We start from the raw sequence: 21,458 nt of genomic DNA on the forward strand, positions 1-21,458 counted from the left end.
CTTCAATTGACTGTACAAGTGTGAAGATAATAGAATTACATGACAAAGATAATTAACTTTTAGGTCATGACTCATTTGTAAAAGTGTGATCAATGCTTGGCTGCTTCTTTTTAGCATTTGATAAGTCTATTTCTCAAATATAATAGAATCAGTTGAGTGCTTATTTCTCAGAGTTTTTGTGTTTTGAGAGATTGGAAACAAGCCAAATTCATGGAAACTTCCCGTCTTGACCAAACTCTCTTACATCTATAGTAAAATGATGAATTAAACAGGAAAAAATAAATATTCTTTTATTAATCACTGCATCTGATGTGCATTAGTTTAAATGACATAGTTTGTGACAAATTATATTAATAAATTGTAATAGTATAACACTCCAGCCATCCCTAAAACCTAATTTAAAATCTTTTACTATTCCTAGAATGCTATAGAGAGAATAGACAATGTCTTCGAACAAAGAGTCTAAACCAATCTAGCAGTGACGCTCACTAGACACTATGTTGGAAATGAATGATACAACTTGGGGGAAGGGAAAGGACGGGGTGAGGAGCAGAAAAACAAGAGAATGAGGGAGACTCATTACCTGACATACATAATTGTAACCTCTCTGTTCATCACCTTTCAATAATTTTTTTTAAAGAAGGAAAAAAAGTATAAGATATATCTTATAAAATTAGAGAAACATTTGATAGACATTTAGGTCTTAAATTTTCTCCAATATTTATACCTTAAAAACAAAGTATTTGATACTGGAATTAGAAAGATTTTCTAAGTTTAAGAAGAGGGAAAGCTTGTACAAACTATGTGGCTGCAGTTACTGAATAAGAAATTCAGACTTCAGTATTCAAAACTTTTTGTCCTTGTCTGAAAAGTGATGACCAATCTAGAAAAATATTATCAGAAAAGTGATTATTATATCAGCGCAGATGAGCTGCTTCTCTCCTTTGCTGAGTAGATCCCTTTTACTTTTTTGAGACAGTCTTACTGTGTAGTTCATACTGGTTTACTCCCTTTTCATGCTTGTGTACTTGAAGCTATAAATGAACCACTTTAGAGGAAGTATATGTATACACAAGCATTCACTATGAAACATTCATCAAACATCAGATGCCCAATACATCAGAAACATACATAACACATACGTAGAAGATACTATAATGTGGTAAGATATTAATTTTTGAGCTAATGAGTGATATAGATTAACATGTGAGAATTGAAATTATATAACAAAGAGATCTCCAGGCCCATCAAGATAGTGTAACACATTCTTCACAACTTCAACACTCTGAATAATCCAAAGCTATGGAAGAAGAAAATATACTGTGTAGAAACATTGGAAGTTGAGGAGTGAGGTGACAGTAAATATCCTTTTTCCCTCATATACATCTCAGACAGGGTGGTTCAAAAGCTTCTTAATTTGGAACTGTCAGTAAACCCTTGGAAAAGTCATTCCAAGAAAAGCCTGTTCTCTCTTTAACAAAATGATGAGAGAGGGTAACTATAATAAACTAGAAAACTAGTCACACTGCTCTTAGGAACAAATCTTTTTTAGTGGGTGAGGTAAAGTATAAGGAGCTAAAGATGCTTTTCCATATCATGGAGCTGGAATGCAAGATAGGGTAACAGTTGTCTCTGGCTTTCTAATGTTTTGGATTACTTTTTAGTTGCCTTTTCATTGAGAAGGCAGTAATTCAGAAGTAAGTCAATTGGAGATTAGAATCAGTAAATCAGAAGTCAGTAAATTGTGAATTAGATAAGTTTCCATTAGACCAAATATAGGAGTACAGTTACCGTTTCAAGTATTAAGATTTTTTTATTTGAATTAGGCCCACTTGGTCCTTACTCAGCCACAAGAAAAACTGTTTTGACCGCTAATGGGAAATAATTTCTAATACATTATGTTTTTCTTATTTTTTTTAGATTACAGCGACAAGTTCATTCTAAAGACAATGAAATCAAGAACCTTAAGGAACAACTTTCCATGAAAAGGTAATTTTCTTTGGCTAGATGCACCCTCTCTGAAGTTGTGTATTTCTCTACATTTTCTGGCTAGAGTAGCCATATCCTTTGCCACTCAAACTGGTAAAGCATGATATTGAACAGTATCAGTAATTACAGATAGACGGTGGATATAAACTGAAGTGTCCTTGGCACTTTGGAAGATATTCACCTTTAATTTGGTCTTAGAAACAACAAATTACTAACCTAAATTAGAACTTACATGTTCTTATTCCTTTAATCAGTAATAATAGGTATATTTGTTTTATGATACTGGAGAGGTATCATTCAGCCACCTATTGTTTTCCTTGGATAATTTCTAAAAGTTTATTTCCTATGTAATTTATATAGCACAAAATTCATTCTGTTACAGCATAGAGTTCTTTGGTGTTTTAGTTTATTCACAGAACCATATTACTGTCACCACTATCTTTATTTCCAGAGTGCTTTTTTTTCAAGTACAAAAATGAACATTTATTTTGTACATGAAAAGGAATAATAAAAACCTTTATACCAAAGAAACCTTGTAGCCATTAAAAATGATGTCATTTCTCCTCCAGCTTTTGGTAAACCTATTCTACTGTCTTTATGGATCTGCCTCTTTCAGATATTTTATGCAAATGGAATCACAACATGTGGTTCCTTATGATAAATTCCTTTTACTTAACATAATGGTTTTAAAACCCCTCTGTCCTTTATATAAGAACTCATTTCTTTTATGGATACATAATAATTCATGTTTAGATGTAACTCATTTTATCTTTTTATCAATACGGAGAATAGTTTTTCTAATTTTTTTCCACTATTGTGAGTAAAGTTGTATTGAACATCAAAGAATATTTATCTAGAGATGCTTTTGTGCATATATATCAAGGATTAGAATTTGCTGGGTCACCAGTAAATTTTACATTTAACTTTTTGAGAATTACCAGTTTTCCAAGTAGCAATATCACTTTACAGTTTCAAGAATATATAAGGATTCTAATATCTCTACATTCTTATTTAGACTTATTAAATTATCTGTATTTTACCTTTTATGTATGAAATGGTATAGCATTATGGCTTTACTTTTCATTTTTCCAGTGATTAAATATGTTGAATGTATTTTTATCTACTTATTAGTCCTCTTTTTATCTTCTTATACTTAATTTTTTTGCCCATTTTGAAAATTGGAATGTCATTTTTTTTCTTGAGTTTTAATGATCCTATGTATGTAGGTATCATGGGAGCTTCTTTGTTTTTCTGTGCTGAGGCTTGAACTCAGGGCCTTATGTGGTCTAGAGAAGTACTCTAACACCAAGCTGTATTACTAATCCTGGACACAAATTTCTTTTCAGCTATGTTTTGTTAGTACTTCTCCCATCCTGTGGGTTATCTTTGCTTTTCTTGATAGTATTTAAAGCACAAATGTAGCCCGGTGCCAGTGGCTCATGCCTGTAATCCTAGCTACTCAGGAGGCTGAGATCTGAGGATCATGGTTCAAAGCCAACCAGGGCAGGAAAGTCCCGGAGACTCTTATCTCCAATAAACCACTCAGAAAACCAGAAGTGGCACTTTGGTTCAAGTGGTACAGCACCAGCCTTGAGCTGAAGAGCTGAGGGTCCCACCCAAGCCCAGAGTTCAAGCCCCATGACTGACCAAAAAAAAAAAAAAAAAAGCACAAATGTTTCTTAATTTTGGTGGTCTGTATTTTTTCTTTTGTACAAATACTTTTGTACAAATTTTGTACAAATACTTAGTGGCATAATAATGAACTCTTTTTGTGTGGAGTTAGAATATCTACTTGAGTTTTTCACAATTTTATTTCTTCCCAAAACCTCTTGAGTTAATAACACAGCATTGAGAATAATTTTTGTGGGAGGCCCCTATCATAATATATTTTCAGCTAATTGTTCTAATTAAAAACAGAATTTAGCTTGTAAGCGATGGACTTCAGGGACTTGAGTGTAAGAAGCTGAGAAGGAATGACAAAAAAAAAAAAAAAACAAAAAGCAAGAAACCTTACACTTAGCCATTTTTATAATATGCGCAAACAGTGTCCTTATCTTTCTCTTTTCCCCTCAAGCTGTAAGATTTGACTCAACCAGTAAAGTATCTTCCTTTTATGATGGAATAATAAAAACGTAGGTAGTTGCTATTATTGATGTACAAAAGACTTGTAGATACTTTTATATAAAATGTACTAATAGTAATAGTTTTCATTTAGTACTTATGTAACAGATAAAAAGTGTTCTATGGATACTGTCCAAATGAACTTTATAACAGCCACTTTTTAAGTAAGTACAACTTTCTCCATTTTATATCTGAACAAACTGTGGAATACAGAAACTAATTCACTTGTTCTGATTGTTTTAGCTACTATAACAAAATACCATTGACACTAGCCTATTTTTTTTAAAGCAATGTATTTCTCACAGTTCTGGGGTCTGAAAATTCAAGACACCAGCCACTTTGTTATGTGGTAATAATCTACTTCCTCAAAGATAGCCATCTTCTCACTGTAACCTTTACATAGAGGTAGGGGCAAAGAAGTGCTTTCATGTGAGAGCCTGAAAATCCAAGCTGTGAGATCCGAAAGGACTAGAAGTTTGGAATGTCTTGTAATGCTGAGAGTTTTCCTGAAAAGGTCTATCAGTCCTGGCATAAGGGAACTGAATAGGGAATTTTACCCTAAACTGTGTTAATAGAACCTTTGGATCTCTTGCTGGTGGAAGGCTACAGGTCCCCAAACCTCAGTTCTGCTATCCTGGCTCTGTTATTGTGTTACTCCTGGTCAAGGCCGATTCAGGAGCACACAGCATCACACTTTCAAGCCTCTTTTACATGGGCACTAACCCTATTCATGAATACTTAACCTTTTTAACCTTATCACCTCTAAAAAGGCATTACCTGAATTGTGATGGGTGAGGATAGTGGAAGGACAAACATTAAGTATATCATTTTTGCCCAAGTCTTATACTTATTAATATGTGTAACTAAGATTCATCCTAAGATACTTGATGTCTGAGCCAGTTACAGATCATAACCACTATAGGTCATAAGCACTGTGTTGACAACCTTAAAACTTCGTCAAAGTAAAGGATGGCAGTAAGGCCTTCTCTTGTTTTTATGTGCCATACACTTTTCTAAGAAATCCTTTCTTTTTGATTATATAGCTTGACTCTTCTTTCTCCTGAATAAAATGAAAAAGTTTATCGTTGCTATAATGTTGCTGATTCTTTAATGATCATATATTGTAGATCCCAGTGGGAAATGGAAAAGCATAACTTGGAAAGCACAGTTAAGACATACTTAAACAAGTTGAATGCAGAAACTAGCAGAGCCTTAACAGCCGAGGTAAGACAATAAAAAGAGAACAGTGGGAGAATGAGAGGATGGACTAAGAGAGAGGCCAGTTTTACTTGTATACTATTAATATAACTGAAAGAATTGAAGAAGAAAGCAAAACAAAACAAAAAGACTGATTTGTGTGGCTCACACCTGTAATCCTAGCTACTCAGGAGGCTGAGATCTGAGGATAGAGGTTCAAAGCCAGCCCAGGCAGGAAAGTCTGTGAGACTCTTATCTCCAATAAACCACCAGAGTAGAGTGGTCGCCTTGAGCTGAAGAGCCGGGACAGCGCCCAAGCCCAGAGTTCAAGCCCCACGACCGACCAAAAAAAAAGAAATCCTAAATAAGATACCTTACTACCATCCAGGAAACAGCTTAAACATTTATACTTTTTTGAGTTAGCAGCATATTGTGCATGAGAACATTAATGTTTATGATTTTTGTGTCATTTTGCTTCAGTGACTTCAAGAAATTGATCTATTGTAGATGTATAGAAACTACTGACCACTTGGAGAAATTTTTATGAAGATAGACTTGTGTTTTTTTAATGGGCTATGGGGCATTTTGATTATAAAATCTTTAAGTAGTTGTACCAAGAAGTTGCCATCCAATGAAGCACTTTATGAAGTGCACCTTGATCAATGTCACTCCTTTCAACATTATTACCCACCCTTTCTAAATGGTAGCAGAAAGGAACTTTTGACTGAAAGTGTGAAAAATGAAGGACACAAAGTTAACCTTTTAATGTAAGATGAGCTTTTTCTTGTAAAACTAGTACTCCAACACTATATTCCACAGATATTTGCTATAGAAAACATCATTGAGTTGTTGAGCTCTTAGATCCTAAATAAAAGTTACTAGTGACAGAGATAAAAAGATTTTTAACACTCTTTAATAACAGTAAGCACTTTCTCTCCAAAAAGAAAGCAAGGTTCAATCCCTTGCCGGATAAAGTCTGGATTAGTGAGAATGTTGCAAGAGGGGAGTCGGGTAAAGGGAAAGGGTAGAGTAATGAAGTGAGAATGGGAGAGAGTGGGGAGAAAGCAACCAAGAATTCATTGTATGTATCATAGAACTGAGAAAAATAAGAAGGGGTGGGTTGAAGAAGTGAAAATGTTGAAAGGATGACACAAATCAAGATGTACTCTATATGTAAACTGCTTTGTCAAATGACAAAATATTTTTCTGCATATTCTAAAAATTAAGAAAAGTGAGGGAAGGAGTTCAAGCCCCACGATAGACAAAATAATAATAATAATAATAAATAATATTTTCAAACTTCAACTGAGAGCTTTCAAAAATCCTAATGCCCAGGCTATACCCATTCATCAGTTACATTAGACACTCTGGGCCAGGGCATCATTCTTAAAGTTTCCAAAATAATTCTAATATGTACGCACGTTTGAAAAGTAATATCCTTGAGTGCTTATAAAGCCAATAACCACTGAGCAAGAAAATTTCAGAGTAACACTGACAAAGAAGTGGTATTGTAATGGTCAAGAAATTGAGATACTAAAGGTTCTAGAGCTACTAGAAGTACTAGGAGTATTAGGCTGAAAAAATAGCTTAAAATTTACTTGAGATAATTGAGAAATTTTACTTTTAACAAGATTCCTCAACTTCTTTTTCCTTCCAAAATCTATAGGTATATTTTTTACAATGTCGTAGAGATTTTGGTTTACTTCATCTAGAACAGACTGAAAAGGAGTGTCTTAATCAGCTTGCCAGGGTGACTCACATGGCAGCAAGGTAACCTTTTCTTCTTCCTGAATTCATCATAATCTCAGAGATAGGTCAATGTTTCCATATTGAACATAAGGTTTATTATGTACAGTACAGCCGACAAAACGAAATTAAGGAAACCCTGGTTCTATTAAACTTCAAAACTAATCCAGTCACTTTGATTCCTGCATTGTGTTGCTTCTGTGTAAGTATTAAGGAGCATTAAATATAATAGCTGCTGGAAAAATAACCACAGTTGTGTTGCATTGTGAAATACAGCAAAAGTATCAGAAAAATGCATAAACACCAGACATAAAATCAGGTGAATTCTAATTGGAAACTTTTTCTAATCCTTTTTCCTTTTAATGGTTTATTATTATGAAACTTATTTCTATGAGACTATCTTAGAAATAATTTCTGCTCTCTTTAGATTGTTAGGCTGAATAGTACAGGAGTGGGAATGTTAGAATAGGTCTACACCTTTTGGAAGTTCACATGAAATCTCTTTCAGAGATGATAAACCCTAAAAGTCTCAAAATTGTTCCTTCTTTATTTGTTGGACATGAATTGGTGGACCTTTTATGTTTGTCCACTTTAGACACTTTACAAAAACCTGTAATCTTATTCTTCTCATAGAGGAGATCCTTTTCTCATTTGCCCTCTCAGAGGCTGGAGAGAGAAAGAAAGAGAGGGAGAGAGATAGTTTCATAATTCACAAAGGAGACAGTTAGACCAACTATAGCTCTGTGATGTCATGGTTAATGAGAAGCTAGTTGAAAACCTGCTTTCAAGATGGATCAGCATTTTTGAGATGACTAAGGTAATTATTCTATTTGGTTTTTCTCTACTTTCTGACATCATTAGAGATATTCCAGTAAAATAATGGTTTATTTCTATAATATATCCTAAAAATACTGCCAAGATTAAAAACCTGGGTGTACTCAAATCCTAAATTATATTTAGGATAAAATAATTCTTGTATTACTAAAAAAATAATTCTTGTATTACTGATTTCTGTTTGTTTGGAATTTTGCGTATGTGTGAATGTGCTAGTCCTGGAACTTGAACACAGCGCCTGAACATTGTCTCTGAGCTTTCACAAGGCTACCACTAAGCCATAGCTCTACTTGCAGTTTTTTCAGTAATAAATTGGAAATAAGAATCACACATTTTTTTTTTTAAGGCCGGCTTCAAACTGTGGTCCTCAGGTCTCGGCCTCCTGAACAGCTAGAATTATAGGTGTGAGCCACCAGGACCCTACTCTTCTGTTTTCATTTTCAATAACAAGCATTACTATATATCTTTGACCTTATTTGAAATAATTGCTTGGGGAGGAATTATTTTCTTCTTTTATATTGTTTACATATATGCTAGAAACATAATGGAAATACCACATTAAAAACAAAGCTTTTTCTGTGTTTCCATGTCTGTATCAGCAATCTAGAATCACTTCAATTAAAGGCTGCAGTAGATAGTTGGAATGCCATTGTGACGGATGTTAGAAACAAGATTGCATACCTCCGGGTAAGTTCTGAAAAGCAAATTGACCCAATGTTACCTGTGGTACACACTTAAGGACATCTGACATTAAAAGCAATTAGGCTGGGTCCTGGTGGCTCATGCCTGTAATCCTAGCTACTCAGGAGGCTGAGATCTGAGGATTGCAGTTCAAAGCCAGCCTGTGCAGGAAAGTCTGAGACTCTTTATCTCCAATTTACCAACAGAAAACCATAAGTGGTGCTCTGGCTTAAGTTGTAGAGCCGTAGCCTTGAGTTGAAGAGCTGAGGGACAGGGCCCAGGCCCAGAGTAAATTTTGAGGCTTTTAAAAAAATTTTTGAGTGTCAAAGTTTATGCCTTTGGTCTGAGACTGCTGGTCCTGAGGCTTGAAGTTGGCCTAAATGCTGTCCCTGAGTTTCTTTTGCTCAAGGCTAATACTCTGCAACTTGATCCATAGCACCACTTCTGACTTTTTCTGTGCTTTAATTGGAAATAAGTGTCTCACTGACTTTCCAGCTCAGACTGGCTTTGAACTGTGATCCTCAGATCTCAGCCTCTTGAGCAGGTAGGATTACAAGGATGAGCCACTGGCACCAGGCCTGAGATTGCTTTTATGTAGTTTATTTGTAGTTGTACACACAAACACACACACACACACACACACACATACTGCCTTTTTTACATCCTTAGTTGAAGAAATGATTAAACACAAAAATTGTACATCAAAGTTTTCCTAAAATTCCAAAACTAACTCTATCCCATTCAGTCTTAAATGTATTGACCAGCTCTGTCTAATAATGTATTTACAGAATTAAAAGGAATATTAAATAGCCCTATATTCTTTTTTAAGTCTTTTTATGAGATTACTTCAGAATGCAAAATAATTCCTAATGATTGGCTTAATTATAGTGAGTCTCTATGCTAGAGGTAATCTAGAGACATAATTGTCCCCCCGAATATCTGTTAATTTGGTTTTATAACCTTTTTATGTACAGTGGTAATTTATTTCTGCTTTCAAAACACTACAGCAATGATAATTAATTGTGAAGAGCTACTTCAGAGTACTATAGACTAACAGTTATTGTGTGAGAGTTTTCATTATTTCTCCTCAGGATTTTTTTAGCTCACAGTTTAGTGAGGTTTAGCATATGGACTGGGTTTATTCCAAGTTTAGACCTCAAAAGAGATTCCTCTTTCCTTCTCCTTGTTTTCCTCTAAGTATGTTCTCTGCATGGCTATTTCTAAATGTATTGTTTTGTACGACTTTGATTACAAACTTGCAGTTTGTTTACTAAAATAATGAAGTGAGCCAGGGATAATCCCTAAACATGTTTAAATCATTGTGTTAAGCTTTCTTATTTTTGGCGGAATCCAGTAAGGGGAAAAATGTATAGAAGTAAATCGAGCTATATGTATAGCATTTGAGGTTTTTTTTAATGTGGATAGTAAATGCCACTAAAATTTTCCCTTACACTTTTTTTTAAAGAAACGTTTATGAGTAGTTCAATTCTGTGAGTCAAATCTTTTGTTTTCTCTAGCTAGTGCATTATGTATAGCTTGTTTCTTTTTTTGGGGGGGTGGGGTCCGGTCATGGGGCCTGAACTCTGGGCCTGGGTGCGGTCCCTGAGCTCTTCAGCTCAAGGCTAGCGCTCTACCACTTGAGCCACAGCGCCACTTTCGGCTTTTTTCTTATGTGGTGCTGAGGAATCAAACCCAGGGCCTCAGGCATGCAAGGCAAGCACTCTACCATTGAGCCACCTTCCCAGCCCCTTCATTTGTTTCTTATGGATGGTTTCTAGTTGGAAACAGAAAAGTATAGAAACACAGGAGTTCTCATAAGGAACTGTGAATCATGTGTCACTATTTCTTATCAACCATCTTCTAGTAATACTGTTATTTATGTGAGGGAATAGTGGTTCATAGAATTGTTTGTAGAATTGTATTTAAGTAGAGAAACTTTATAGCATTTCTATCAGTGGATAAAGAACTATTCTGCTATTCAAAACTGTTTAAGCAATTCCTATATACTGTTTGTTTAATTATGATCCAAAATAATTTCTCTTCTACCAGACACAGTATAATGAGCAAATCAACAAGGTGAAACAGGGTTTTGCCTTGAGTACCTTGCCTCCAGTCCAGCTTCCTCCACCACCACCCAGTCCTGAGATACTCGTAAGAAACCTGATATTGGAAGGGGGGGAAGGAGAAGGATTGGGATTGGGGGGGAGGGGGGAGGCTGGGAAGGGATGTGAAGGGTAAACCAAAGGAGGAGGCTGCAATGCTTGGTAAGAAATGTACGCATTATCCTGCCCATGTAATTGTAACCCCTCTGTACAGTATGTTCACAAATAAAATTAAATTAAATTAAAAAAAAAAGAAAGAAACCTGATATTTTCAAAATTGCCATCTTCATTTTGATTAACTTGTAAAGCTCTTTAACAATGAATATGCTGTTTTTAATGTGTGCTCAAGATAGAACATGCCCATGTTATGAGAACCAGTTGTAATTATGTTCATACCTGCTGATACAATTAGCGGATAAATATTTTTATCAGATGATACAATTAGCTTGCTGTTTCAGCTGAGTTCAGTTCAGTAGTTTATATAAATGAGTCTTTGAGATACATTTGATCAAAGAGTAATTTTCATTCAACCTCCCCTACACAGTAGTTGTGGGGAGATAACTGATGAAAACAGAATTGACAATGCTTTTGTGTTAGCAACATCTCAGCACAATACCCTAGAAAGCATTTACAAAAATTTAGTGCCTTCCACTTAGATTTTCTTTTTCTTTACTTGTATATTCTAGCCTATTTTCAACACAAAAGATAGCTTCCACCCACATATGCTCCTTCTCTTTTTATTGCTAGGGACCAATTAGATATACTAGACTCTATTTTACACTGTTTTAATATGTTTACAGGAAAAATAGTAACTTATCTGAGGAAATTCACACCAGTTTTCAAAAGAGCATTTAGGAAGGTGATAAATTTTATTATCATAACTTATCTAAGTAAAGAAATTTAAGATGACTGTAAGATATTTGGGTGCATATAGCATTTGCTATTAGCACTCTACTTGTTGTAGAACTTTTAAGATGTCATTCTGCTCATAGTTGAATATAACAAATAATTCTAAAACTATATGACTTCTTTGACTTATTAAAAATATAATCATGAGCTAAACACATTATATATTAAACACCATGTACTTTAGAATATTATTAATTTTTTAATTTTTAATTTTGTAGTGCTGGGTGTCAAACTCAGGCACTGAACGTGCCAGTCAAGTTTACTAATCTACATCCTTAGCCCTTTAGTTTAAATGATATTGTTACCTGTCACAGTTTGGATTGTTTAGTTTCTGTAGGAGCACTGTGTTTAAGAACATTTTTGACCAAGCACTCATGGCTCATGCCTGTAATCCTAGCTGCTTAGGAGGCAGAGATAGAGAGGATTTTGATTTGAGAATAGCCAAGCAAAAGGTTGACAAGAGACCCATTTCCGCCAGTAGCTATGTATGATGATAAGCACCTGTCATACCAGTTACAATGGAGAATATAATTAGGAAAGTCAAGATTCAGCCTGGCCCAGGCAAAAGGATAAGACCATATCTCAAAAATAACGAGAACATAAAAAGGATGTAGGTGTAGCTGAAGAGACAAAGTGCCTGCCTAGAAAACAGGAAGTCCCAAGTTCAAACACCCAGCATAGCCAAATAAAGGTTAAAAAGAACATTGTTCTAGTTTGAAATGTCTATCATTTGCAACTATTTTAAGAATTGGTATGTTCAAGGCATAACAATATAGGCCATATTGTCTATGTGTAGCTTTGAGTTCTTTTCTGTGAAATTTCCTATTATCAATATTGTCTGCTAACATGGGGAACATTCCACTGAATATCACTTTTACAAGGTCTATAATGTTTATTCTACTTGAGAGAAACACAAAGATCACCTAATCTGACCCTATTTCATAAACTATGAACTTGCCATCCTGAGTTACCCAGGTAGGTGAGTGAATGTGGAAGTTAAAATCTAATTGTGTTTTCTCATACCACTATCTCACTTCCTTTGCTTTTTTATGTATTCACATATCAAGGTCCCTGTTCTGACATACATTGATTCTAATATGCTTTGTATCTATATTTCCCATATGAGTCTTATACATTGATCTATGAACTTAAATAGTCACCTATATAAATTTATAAAATGTGAATTTTACACCTTTTTTTTTCTTTTTCTGTTTTAGATGCAGCAGTTCTTAGGAAGACCTCTTATGAAGGAACCTTTCTTTAGACCCATACTTACTGTTCCTCAAATGCCTGCAGTTTGCCCTGGAGTTATCACTGCAGCTGGCCAACCTAGACCCCCCTTGGTAAGAACTCTTTTGGTAAAAAAGATATTAACTAGCTTTTTATCACTACAGTAGGCTTCCTGAATTAATATTTCCTCTTTGTTCATTTGTTTGATGTGATAATGATGTTGATTGAGGGGATGGTGATAATTAAATGATCATTGAATGACTACTTCCTGTGAAGCTTTGCTAAAGGCATTACATATTATTTACTATTTCTTTAACTGATATTAGCTAAGTATTTGGAAACAAAGAAAAATATATCTTACAATTATAGCAGGAAACAGTGTAGGGTATTTTTAATAACTGGTTTATTTTTAGCACAGCTGTTGGTTAGATTGAAAAGCAAAATGAAGCCAAGTCAAACAAATTATGTCACAAAGCTAAGCAAAATATAATTTATACACAATAGAATACACAGGAAGTGGAGCTGTGGTCCATGTACTAGAGAACTAGTCTTGAGCACAAAAGCTCAGGGACAGTGCTAAGTTCAAGCTCCAGGACTAGCACAAAAGTAAAACAGAGTAGAATACACAGAGTGTATACTCTATAAAGGATAATAGAAATTAGCTTCACCTTGGAACATACATTTAATGTTATAAATTTTCCTAGTTATAGGCAGCTAGATAGGTCTTATCCAGGCCTGAAGAGGAGTAAAGAAATTTAAAGTGACTAGAATTGTTTGAGGTCTTTAGGAAAAACTTCATACTAAGGTAAATCAGAGTTATAAGGTGAATCAGATTTTTGAGCAAAATTCTGCTTCTTACTCATTAGGCTTTATACAAGCTATTTTGGTAGTTGCTTATTTTTCATGATAATGCATGGACTCTTAGAAGATATGTCTATAATTACCTTAGTAATCAGATTCACACTTAAAACGTTCACTTGTTCACAGTATAATAATGGTTCTAAGGAAGAATAACCATAAAATATGAGGAGAACATTAATGGTTTCATAGCTTAGGTATGTCACTATCACTTCCACAATATCTTTCTCTGCAATAGTAGTAGCCTTTTTTGTTTAGTTGTTTGAAAACTTTGTTATTTTCTACTTATAAAAGTTTATGGGTAATTATAAAAATGCAAATAATATAGAAATGCAGAGGTGAGATATCAAAATTATTATGATTGAATTCTAGACTGTAGAAAGAAAAAAATCCTATGATCATCTCTCATGCCTATATAGATGTATTTTTAAGAATTTGATTGGCTCTTTCATAATTTGTTTTTTCATTTATTTATTGATTTCAGGTTGTTTTCAATTTTCTGTTATTAAAAAAAAACATATGCAGTAATCAAGCATCAATGACTTATAATCCTAGCTCCTGGGAGGCAGAGATGGAGTAGATCTTGTTTCAAGGCTAGCCTGAACAAGAAGTTTCTGAGACCCCATTTCAAGCAACAGTTGGGCATAATGGTATTATCCGAAAGGCAATGGAATGCATAACTAGGAATGTTATGGTTCGGCTGACCTAAGCAGAAAATAAGACCCTATGTCAAAATAACTAAAACAAAAATGATTAGAGATATAGCTCAAGGGCAGAACACATGCCTAGCAAACATGAAGCACCAGTTTCATATCTCACACACACACACACACACACACACACACACACACACACACACACACACACACACTCACTCACTCACTCACTCACTCAAGAAACAGCCATTTGGGAGTTTAAGGGGAGGCACAGAAGTAGAGGCACAAAGGGTAAACAAATGCAGCAGTGATACTCACTAGACACTATGTTGAAAATGAACTATACCACTTGTGGGTGGGAAAAACTGGGAGAGAACACCAGAAGGGGTGTCATTGCCCAAAAAAAAGTGTATTCTTTATTTGACTTACATAATTGTCTGTAACCCCTCTGTACCCCTTTATAATAACAATTTAAAATTTTCATAGCCATCAATAAATACCCTGCATGTATTTTTATACATGTTTATAAAGGCAAGCATAGCTTGTTTTCAAATTATGCTAAGGTCATTACATTAAATTAGAAATATTAAGAAAATATTCTAAAAAGAGAATGTGGGTATCAGTATTATTAGTGCTGCTTTTTTCTGTTATATTGAAATAGCATTTTGGCATGGAATAGTACTTAATAATTGAAGCTCATCAGTTGTAACTCTGCTCCTTACAGATGACTGGCATAGCCTGGACTATGCCAACACCTGTAGCAGAAGCCGTCCCTGCTGCAGCAGGTCTGGGAAATGATCCTTCCATGATGAATTTGGAAAGAATTACAGACAAGCTGAAAACTGCTTTTCCACAACATACCAGGTATCTCAGCTTTTATTTAGTAGATACAGATGGTATTATACAGTTTCCTATAGCTATAATTGTGTCAATAAAATCTTTCAGAGAAACAATACACATACACAAAAACTACAGTTATTATGTTAATATTGTGTTACTATGGTTTGGTAAAATGTAATTTACTAAGAAGAGATAATGTTCTAACGTATATGGGAAATATCTTCTTTATTATTAGCCTTAAGTAATGGGAAAATAACTAAATTTGTTACTGGAAGTATAAGTAGTTGTAAATTTAACAATTTTAATGCCACTAGCTATAATAACTACCTTAATAACCAAATACCAAAGTAAACATTTATTGTACACTATAAGTTATGTTCAAACAGCGTAACTTTTAGTTTCCTAACCTTAATTTTACTTATGTCCTTATAATTTTTTGTCAAAGAATATAGTTAGATATAAAAATTCATAATTTTACTATGCTTTTCATACCCTGACTTTAGCAGAAAGATACTTAATTCTATACAAATGAAATATCTTTCATCTCTACTCTTGGTTCAAGAGTATAATTCAAGTTTTCTCTGTAATTTTCATTTGAAGACAATGCTTTTTATACCTTTTAAATTATGTTTTTTAAGTTTCTTAATAAGAAAATAGAACTGCCATAAGAAATAAGAAAATAGAACTGCCATAAGGATATTACAAATAGATAAACAGAAAATGACTTGTGAAAGAAAATTATTTTATCCTAATCTTCCCCATCAAAAATGTAGATGGAGCCAGGCACTAGTGGTTCATACTTGTAATCCTAGCAACTCAAGGCTGAGATCTGAAGATCATGATTTCAAGCCAGCCCTGTCAATACGCCAGAAGTGAATGTGTGACTCAAGTGGTAGAATACTCGTCTTGAGTGAACAAGCTAAGGGACAGTATACATGCCCTGAGTTCAAGCCCCAGTACTGGCACTCATACATACAAATAAAAATGTAAATGGAGACTCTGGAGCAGTGGACTTTGAAAAGTGGTAAGGCACAAGTTGACTAAAGTAATTACATAATAATTCTTGTCTAAGGAATACATCTTTTAATCTTTTCTTTTCATCTTTATTTTTTGAATCCAAGTTTTATAAAAGTAAAACTATTAGCACTGAATAAGGAAGAATCCAGTAATAACTTAGGAATATTTTAGCCCTGAGGGAAATTTGAGAGATGTAATATTAAAACCTCAGTATATTAAAAACTAAACTTGATTTGCACATTTGAAAGTGAGTTCTCAAAAACAAAGTTTAAAAAATAAAAATAAAATTACAATCTGGAAAGAAAATATATTACTCGTGTTACACATTGAGCACAGTAGGAGTTACATTTGGTTTAAGATAAGTCAAGATGGAACTATAATCTTTTCTTTCCATTTTAGACTTTTATCTATAATGCTACATACCTATTTTGTATCTCATTTGGAGGACATATTTTCAAGGCAATGGGGAAAAATCACCATTCTTTTATAATCTCTTCCAGAAAAGAGCTTACAGATTCCTTACGAAAGTTGAAAGATACCCATGGAAAATCCTTATCTGGAATGACATTTGATGAAATTGTTTACAAGATTTCCCAATTAATTGATCCCAAGAAATCTCAGGTAAAAATGAAAGAAAAAAAACATATAAACAGCAACAATGAAGAAAACTGTATTTCTCAACTCTTACCTAATACATGGTCATTTTAATTATCTGCATGATGTTATAAAAATTAATAAGCTCTAATCATATTAGAATATTGGTTAGCAGTAAATAATTCAACAACTTCCACTTCAAAATGATAGAGGAAGTCTTTTTTGATCATTCTAAAATAAAAGTAATCCTCATGAAATTTTCTTTAGGTTACTTTGAATCATTGTAAATTAGAGCTTTTTTCCTAATAATCTGAAAAAATTAATTTTAATCAAAAGAACATGGAGATCATTGTTATCTTTAGCTCTGACAAATATTATGAGATCATTGTTATCTTTAGCTCTGACAAATATTATCAACATCTTGTTTCAAGACTTAGCATAAATCCAATTTTTACCCTTTTGCTAATGTTCACTATATCCCACTGTGTGCATTTCATCAGTTTATCCTGTTTTAGAATAGTTCTTAAAAACAAATACAATATTTTCATTCCAGAGTGAAGGAAAATCAGTGCCAAATGGTAATTGTGTTTCTCCCAGTCATTCTCCATCACAGCCTAGTGCTCCCCAAACCCCCAAACCAGCCTGGAGGCCACACAATTCACAAGATGCTTCCACATGGGAAGAAGCCAATAATTTGGTGAGATAAAAATTGTTGATTGTTTTGGGGAAAGCAAAGGAAAGGGTGACATTGTCTAGAAGGAAATGTTTTCATTACCTGACTTATGAAATGATAACTCCTCTGTACAACACCTTAATAATTACAATATTTTTAAATTGTTGATTGTTAATATTTATATTTGAGAAGAAAAAGTAAACTAAATTTATTCCTCTCCCCACTTAGGATGAGGAGGAGGAAGAAGAGGAGCCTTGTGTGATCTGCCATGAGAACCTATCTCCAGAAAACCTTTCAGTTTTGCCTTGTGCTCACAAATTCCACTCTCAGGTAAACCTTTTAAACTTGCCCTACTAGTAGTTTCTATTAATTAGCTAAGCAAGATTTATACTACCTTATTTAATATCATATACATGATTAATCATGCTATGATTTGTACTATGTCACAAATTCCAGTGGGTATAACTATACTTCACCTTCTGGATATCACCCAGAAACACACATTTTTCATTTATACACAGATACAATTGTACTCTCAGATCTCTGTACATCACACAGGAGAAGGGACTAATTTGAGATTTTGGTTCTCTTGAATATAGGTATAAGAGAAATATTCATTAGTATTATAGTTTAGTTACAGAACTGGCAACAGAACTGCTATGATTCCTTGACTTGTCATGATTTTTACAGTCTCCTTGGTCTAATGATGACCTCTTATCATTATAAAACATAAGACTTACCTAGCAATCTGATCCATATTCCTGTACTTGCCTTTGAAGATTCGTAGGATTGATTTTTTTTTATTTCTGTTTTATGTTTGGTTTTTCTGAGAATTAATTTAATGTTAGAAAAAATACAAAGCTGGCATATCATTTGTTTATTCTGGGCATTTTTGTCGATTAATTCTAATGTGCCTTCTGTGTAAGTGTTATTGATATACTATTACAATTCATGTCCTCTATGGAGAGATGTAATTTAATATAGGAAAGATAATCTTAAACAAGAAAAGATTCTCAAGAAACTGAAGAACTGCCAGATCTTTTAAACCAAATTCATTAAACAATATTTCAAAGATACCTATGGTACCTCAAACAAAATTTTATTGTATCTCTTTGGCTCTGAAAAGTTATACACAAAATATCTAATCCCAAAAGATCTTCAAGAAAGATTTGTAGTAATCCAAACTTTCCATTGTAAGTCTTTTAAGGTCTGATATAAATTTTAAAAATACCTTATTCTTAATTATTAATCAGCAAGTCACTTAACAGATAACGCATAGTTTAAAATAAATACTATTGTTACCATTGAAAATAATCTAGTTTGTCTTTTTTGAGATGTTTAATCTTAGAACACCACAAACGCTTCTTACAAAATATTAGTAATTTTTTTATGATCAGCTTTAACATTTTTCCATTATAAATAAGGGTGCTGTATAATAAAATAAAGAGAATATAGCAAGTTTCCACAATACTTTTTTTTTTTCTGTCCTGGGACTTGAACTCAGGATCTGGGTGCTGTCTGACAACTTTTTTTGGCTCAAGGCTAGTACTTGCCACTTGAGATACAACTCCAGTTCTGGCTTTTTTGGTAGTTAATAGGAGCTGAGTCTCGTGAGCTTTCCTACTTAGGCTGGTTTTGAACCACGGCCCTCAGATCTCAGCCTCCTGAGTAGCCCTGAGTAGCTTGGATTACAGGTGTGAGCCACCAGTACCCATTTCCTCAATCTGCTTTTTAAGAAGAATTGCATCATTTTAAAAACAGAAATCATGGGAAGACTCTGAGTAGAATAAATTAGTTGAAAGGTTGCAGTTACTAGGTATATTGCTCAGCAAACCAGGAGCAGGTGCCATGGTTGTTGCAGGTGGTTTGGCAATCCACAGGGTAAGGCTTTTAGATCCATCAGAAAACATATAAGTTAATATCTCTGATATATAGAGTGACAGCTGCCTCTGCTAAGCTAAGTCTGAAACTCTGACATGAATCATTTTGCTCCTTAGTGCATTAGACCATGGCTGATGCAACAGGGGACATGCCCTACCTGTAGACTCCATGTCTTGCTACCAGAAGAATTCCCTGGTCAACCCAGCCGACAGTTGCCCAAGATCTGATACAACACAGCTGGCTATGTAAAGGAAGCTCAGTTTTCAGAATGGAATTTAGTTGAGCTTTTCATTTTTATAAGCTGATTGTATAACTGGTGGAAAGCACTGTGTTCTCCAATATTACGCTAATAAGGCTAGCCAAATAAGACAGTAGCCAAAGATATTATGACAAGTCTTCAGGGCTTATAAACTGGATTGAAGGGGCTTAAAGAAATGTAATTTTAATAGTTACATTATATTTGTTTAGTGGGTTTTATTTTTCGTCTGTGAACATGATTCCTGTTAGCATATTTCTTAGAATATCTTTTCTGGCAATTTTCTCCTTCTACTTGCCCCTTACTTTCTGTCAGTATACTACATTTTATTATCTGGAAATAAATTTAGGAAAAACAGAATAACAGAGAAAAGTAGGAAAGTTCCACAGATTTCAGTGTTTCTGTAATTTTTAAAACTAGCTATTAAATATAAATGAATTATTTAAATTGTATTTTTGTCTTCCCTATTCTTTTTTTGCTTTCTTAAATATGTGCCCATGAAGAGATTATGAGCTACTTGATGGTGGAGACCATGCAGTGGTATGCTGAAGCTGGCTTGTAATGGCTTGTGAGAGGTGATTGTTTAAGTTGCAGGTATTTTGCAAACCAGTTGTCCAATTATTGGTGGCTTGAGATCTGCCACAGTCGGGAGTGTTTATACCTTAGACATTGGTAAATACCGTAAGCAAATGTTTCTTTCAGTAGCTGGTTCTTAAACATTTATCAGCACACCACCAGACATTCTGTGTAGAATTAATATTCTCAGAATCAGAAATCAGGAACTAGTTTTTTAAGTGTATGGGATATTAGTATGTAAATTAAGTCTCTTGCTGAGTTGAATAATTGAAATTTTTATGTTTATCTGTAGATAATTCTCTTTGAACCTTAATAATTTGCATTTTGGATGGATATCTTTTCTGGCTTTAAAAGTTTCCTTCACCTAATTTTTTTGTGGAGAAGGAGGAAACTTATATGTACTTCATGCTTGTGACAAAATGGATTATCCAATGGGCTAAGCTTTATACCCATAGCTTGTCACTCAGAACTTTAATACTTAGAGGCAAAAAACTTACTTAAAAATAGCATTGTATAAATGTTGTTGTATATATGTGTTGTATATGTCTATTAACTTGAAAATTAAAATAATTCAGTTATAAGACAAATATTCCTCATTTCATATTCAAAATGTTAATTTCATTAACTTTTGGAAAAGAATAAAATGTTTTCTGATTCAGCAGCTATTTATCTGTATATTTTAGTGTAAATGTGTTTTGAAGTTACTTTGATCCTTATTTAAATTTTCTACTTCTATAATTGCATATTAAACTTTTTTCTGAATTGAAAATAGACTGAAAATGTAAAGGGCAATAATGGAAAGAAAAAGTAGCATTCATGTACATACATAAAATGCCAAGAATATACCAGAATTCAAAACGTACAGGGCAAAACCTTTGGTCATCAGCTTGCCTAGCAACCTAAAGTCGTGGTCATATAGCACATCACCTTGTAAAATTTGCTCATGTTCACAACTTGTTTCTTAGTTCATGTTTACAACTGTAATTTCATGTTTATGTGGAATAGAATAAATGTTTCTTAATTGAACAACTATTTGTGTCTTTCATCTTAAGTGTACCAGAAACTTCAAATCTCTGTTTCAGATGTCTATTTCTATTTCTTTAGGCTAGATTAAAGCTTTTCTTATGAAGTTTCCTTCTCTCAGTCTTCCTAGGATTTAAGAGAGTTAAAGCCTTTTTCTGGATTGGGCTTTAGTTTAAAGAAATGTTTTATCTAGTTTAAATTTCTATTCAGACCACTAAAACTTTCAGCAGTAAGGCTATTTCTGTTTCTGTTCGTTTGCTTATTAACTAATGTAG

The 21,458-nt window shown here is 33.9% G+C and overlaps 1 protein-coding gene across 6 annotated transcripts in view; it reads left to right on the forward strand.

Moving 5' to 3' along the window:
- Positions 1 to 21,192, forward strand: part of Dzip3 (DAZ interacting zinc finger protein 3) — a 74,056-nt gene extending 52,864 nt beyond the window's left edge. For 5 of the 6 annotated variants that reach the window (XM_042676798.1, XM_042676795.1, XM_042676793.1 and 2 more), the window contains 11 exons: positions 1,921 to 1,989; positions 5,238 to 5,334; positions 6,974 to 7,077; positions 8,487 to 8,574; positions 10,618 to 10,719; positions 12,797 to 12,922; positions 15,048 to 15,187; positions 16,681 to 16,801; positions 17,328 to 17,471; positions 17,676 to 17,777; positions 19,445 to 21,192. In XM_042676798.1, the coding sequence (XP_042532732.1) occupies positions 1,921 to 1,989; positions 5,238 to 5,334; positions 6,974 to 7,077; positions 8,487 to 8,574; positions 10,618 to 10,719; positions 12,797 to 12,922; positions 15,048 to 15,187; positions 16,681 to 16,801; positions 17,328 to 17,471; positions 17,676 to 17,777; positions 19,445 to 19,555 (1,204 nt within the window). In that variant the 3' untranslated portion in view covers positions 19,556 to 21,192. The remainder of the gene's footprint in view (positions 1 to 1,920; positions 1,990 to 5,237; positions 5,335 to 6,973; positions 7,078 to 8,486; positions 8,575 to 10,617; positions 10,720 to 12,796; positions 12,923 to 15,047; positions 15,188 to 16,680; positions 16,802 to 17,327; positions 17,472 to 17,675; positions 17,778 to 19,444) is intronic. The other variant, XM_042676796.1, reaches the window with a different exon arrangement.
- Positions 21,193 to 21,458: the final 266 nt, after the last annotated feature.

The sequence above is a fragment of the Dipodomys spectabilis genome, unplaced genomic scaffold (assembly GCF_019054845.1).
Source record: "Dipodomys spectabilis isolate Male_0828 unplaced genomic scaffold, ASM1905484v1 ptg000032l, whole genome shotgun sequence".
Lineage (NCBI taxonomy): Eukaryota > Metazoa > Chordata > Mammalia > Rodentia > Heteromyidae > Dipodomys > Dipodomys spectabilis.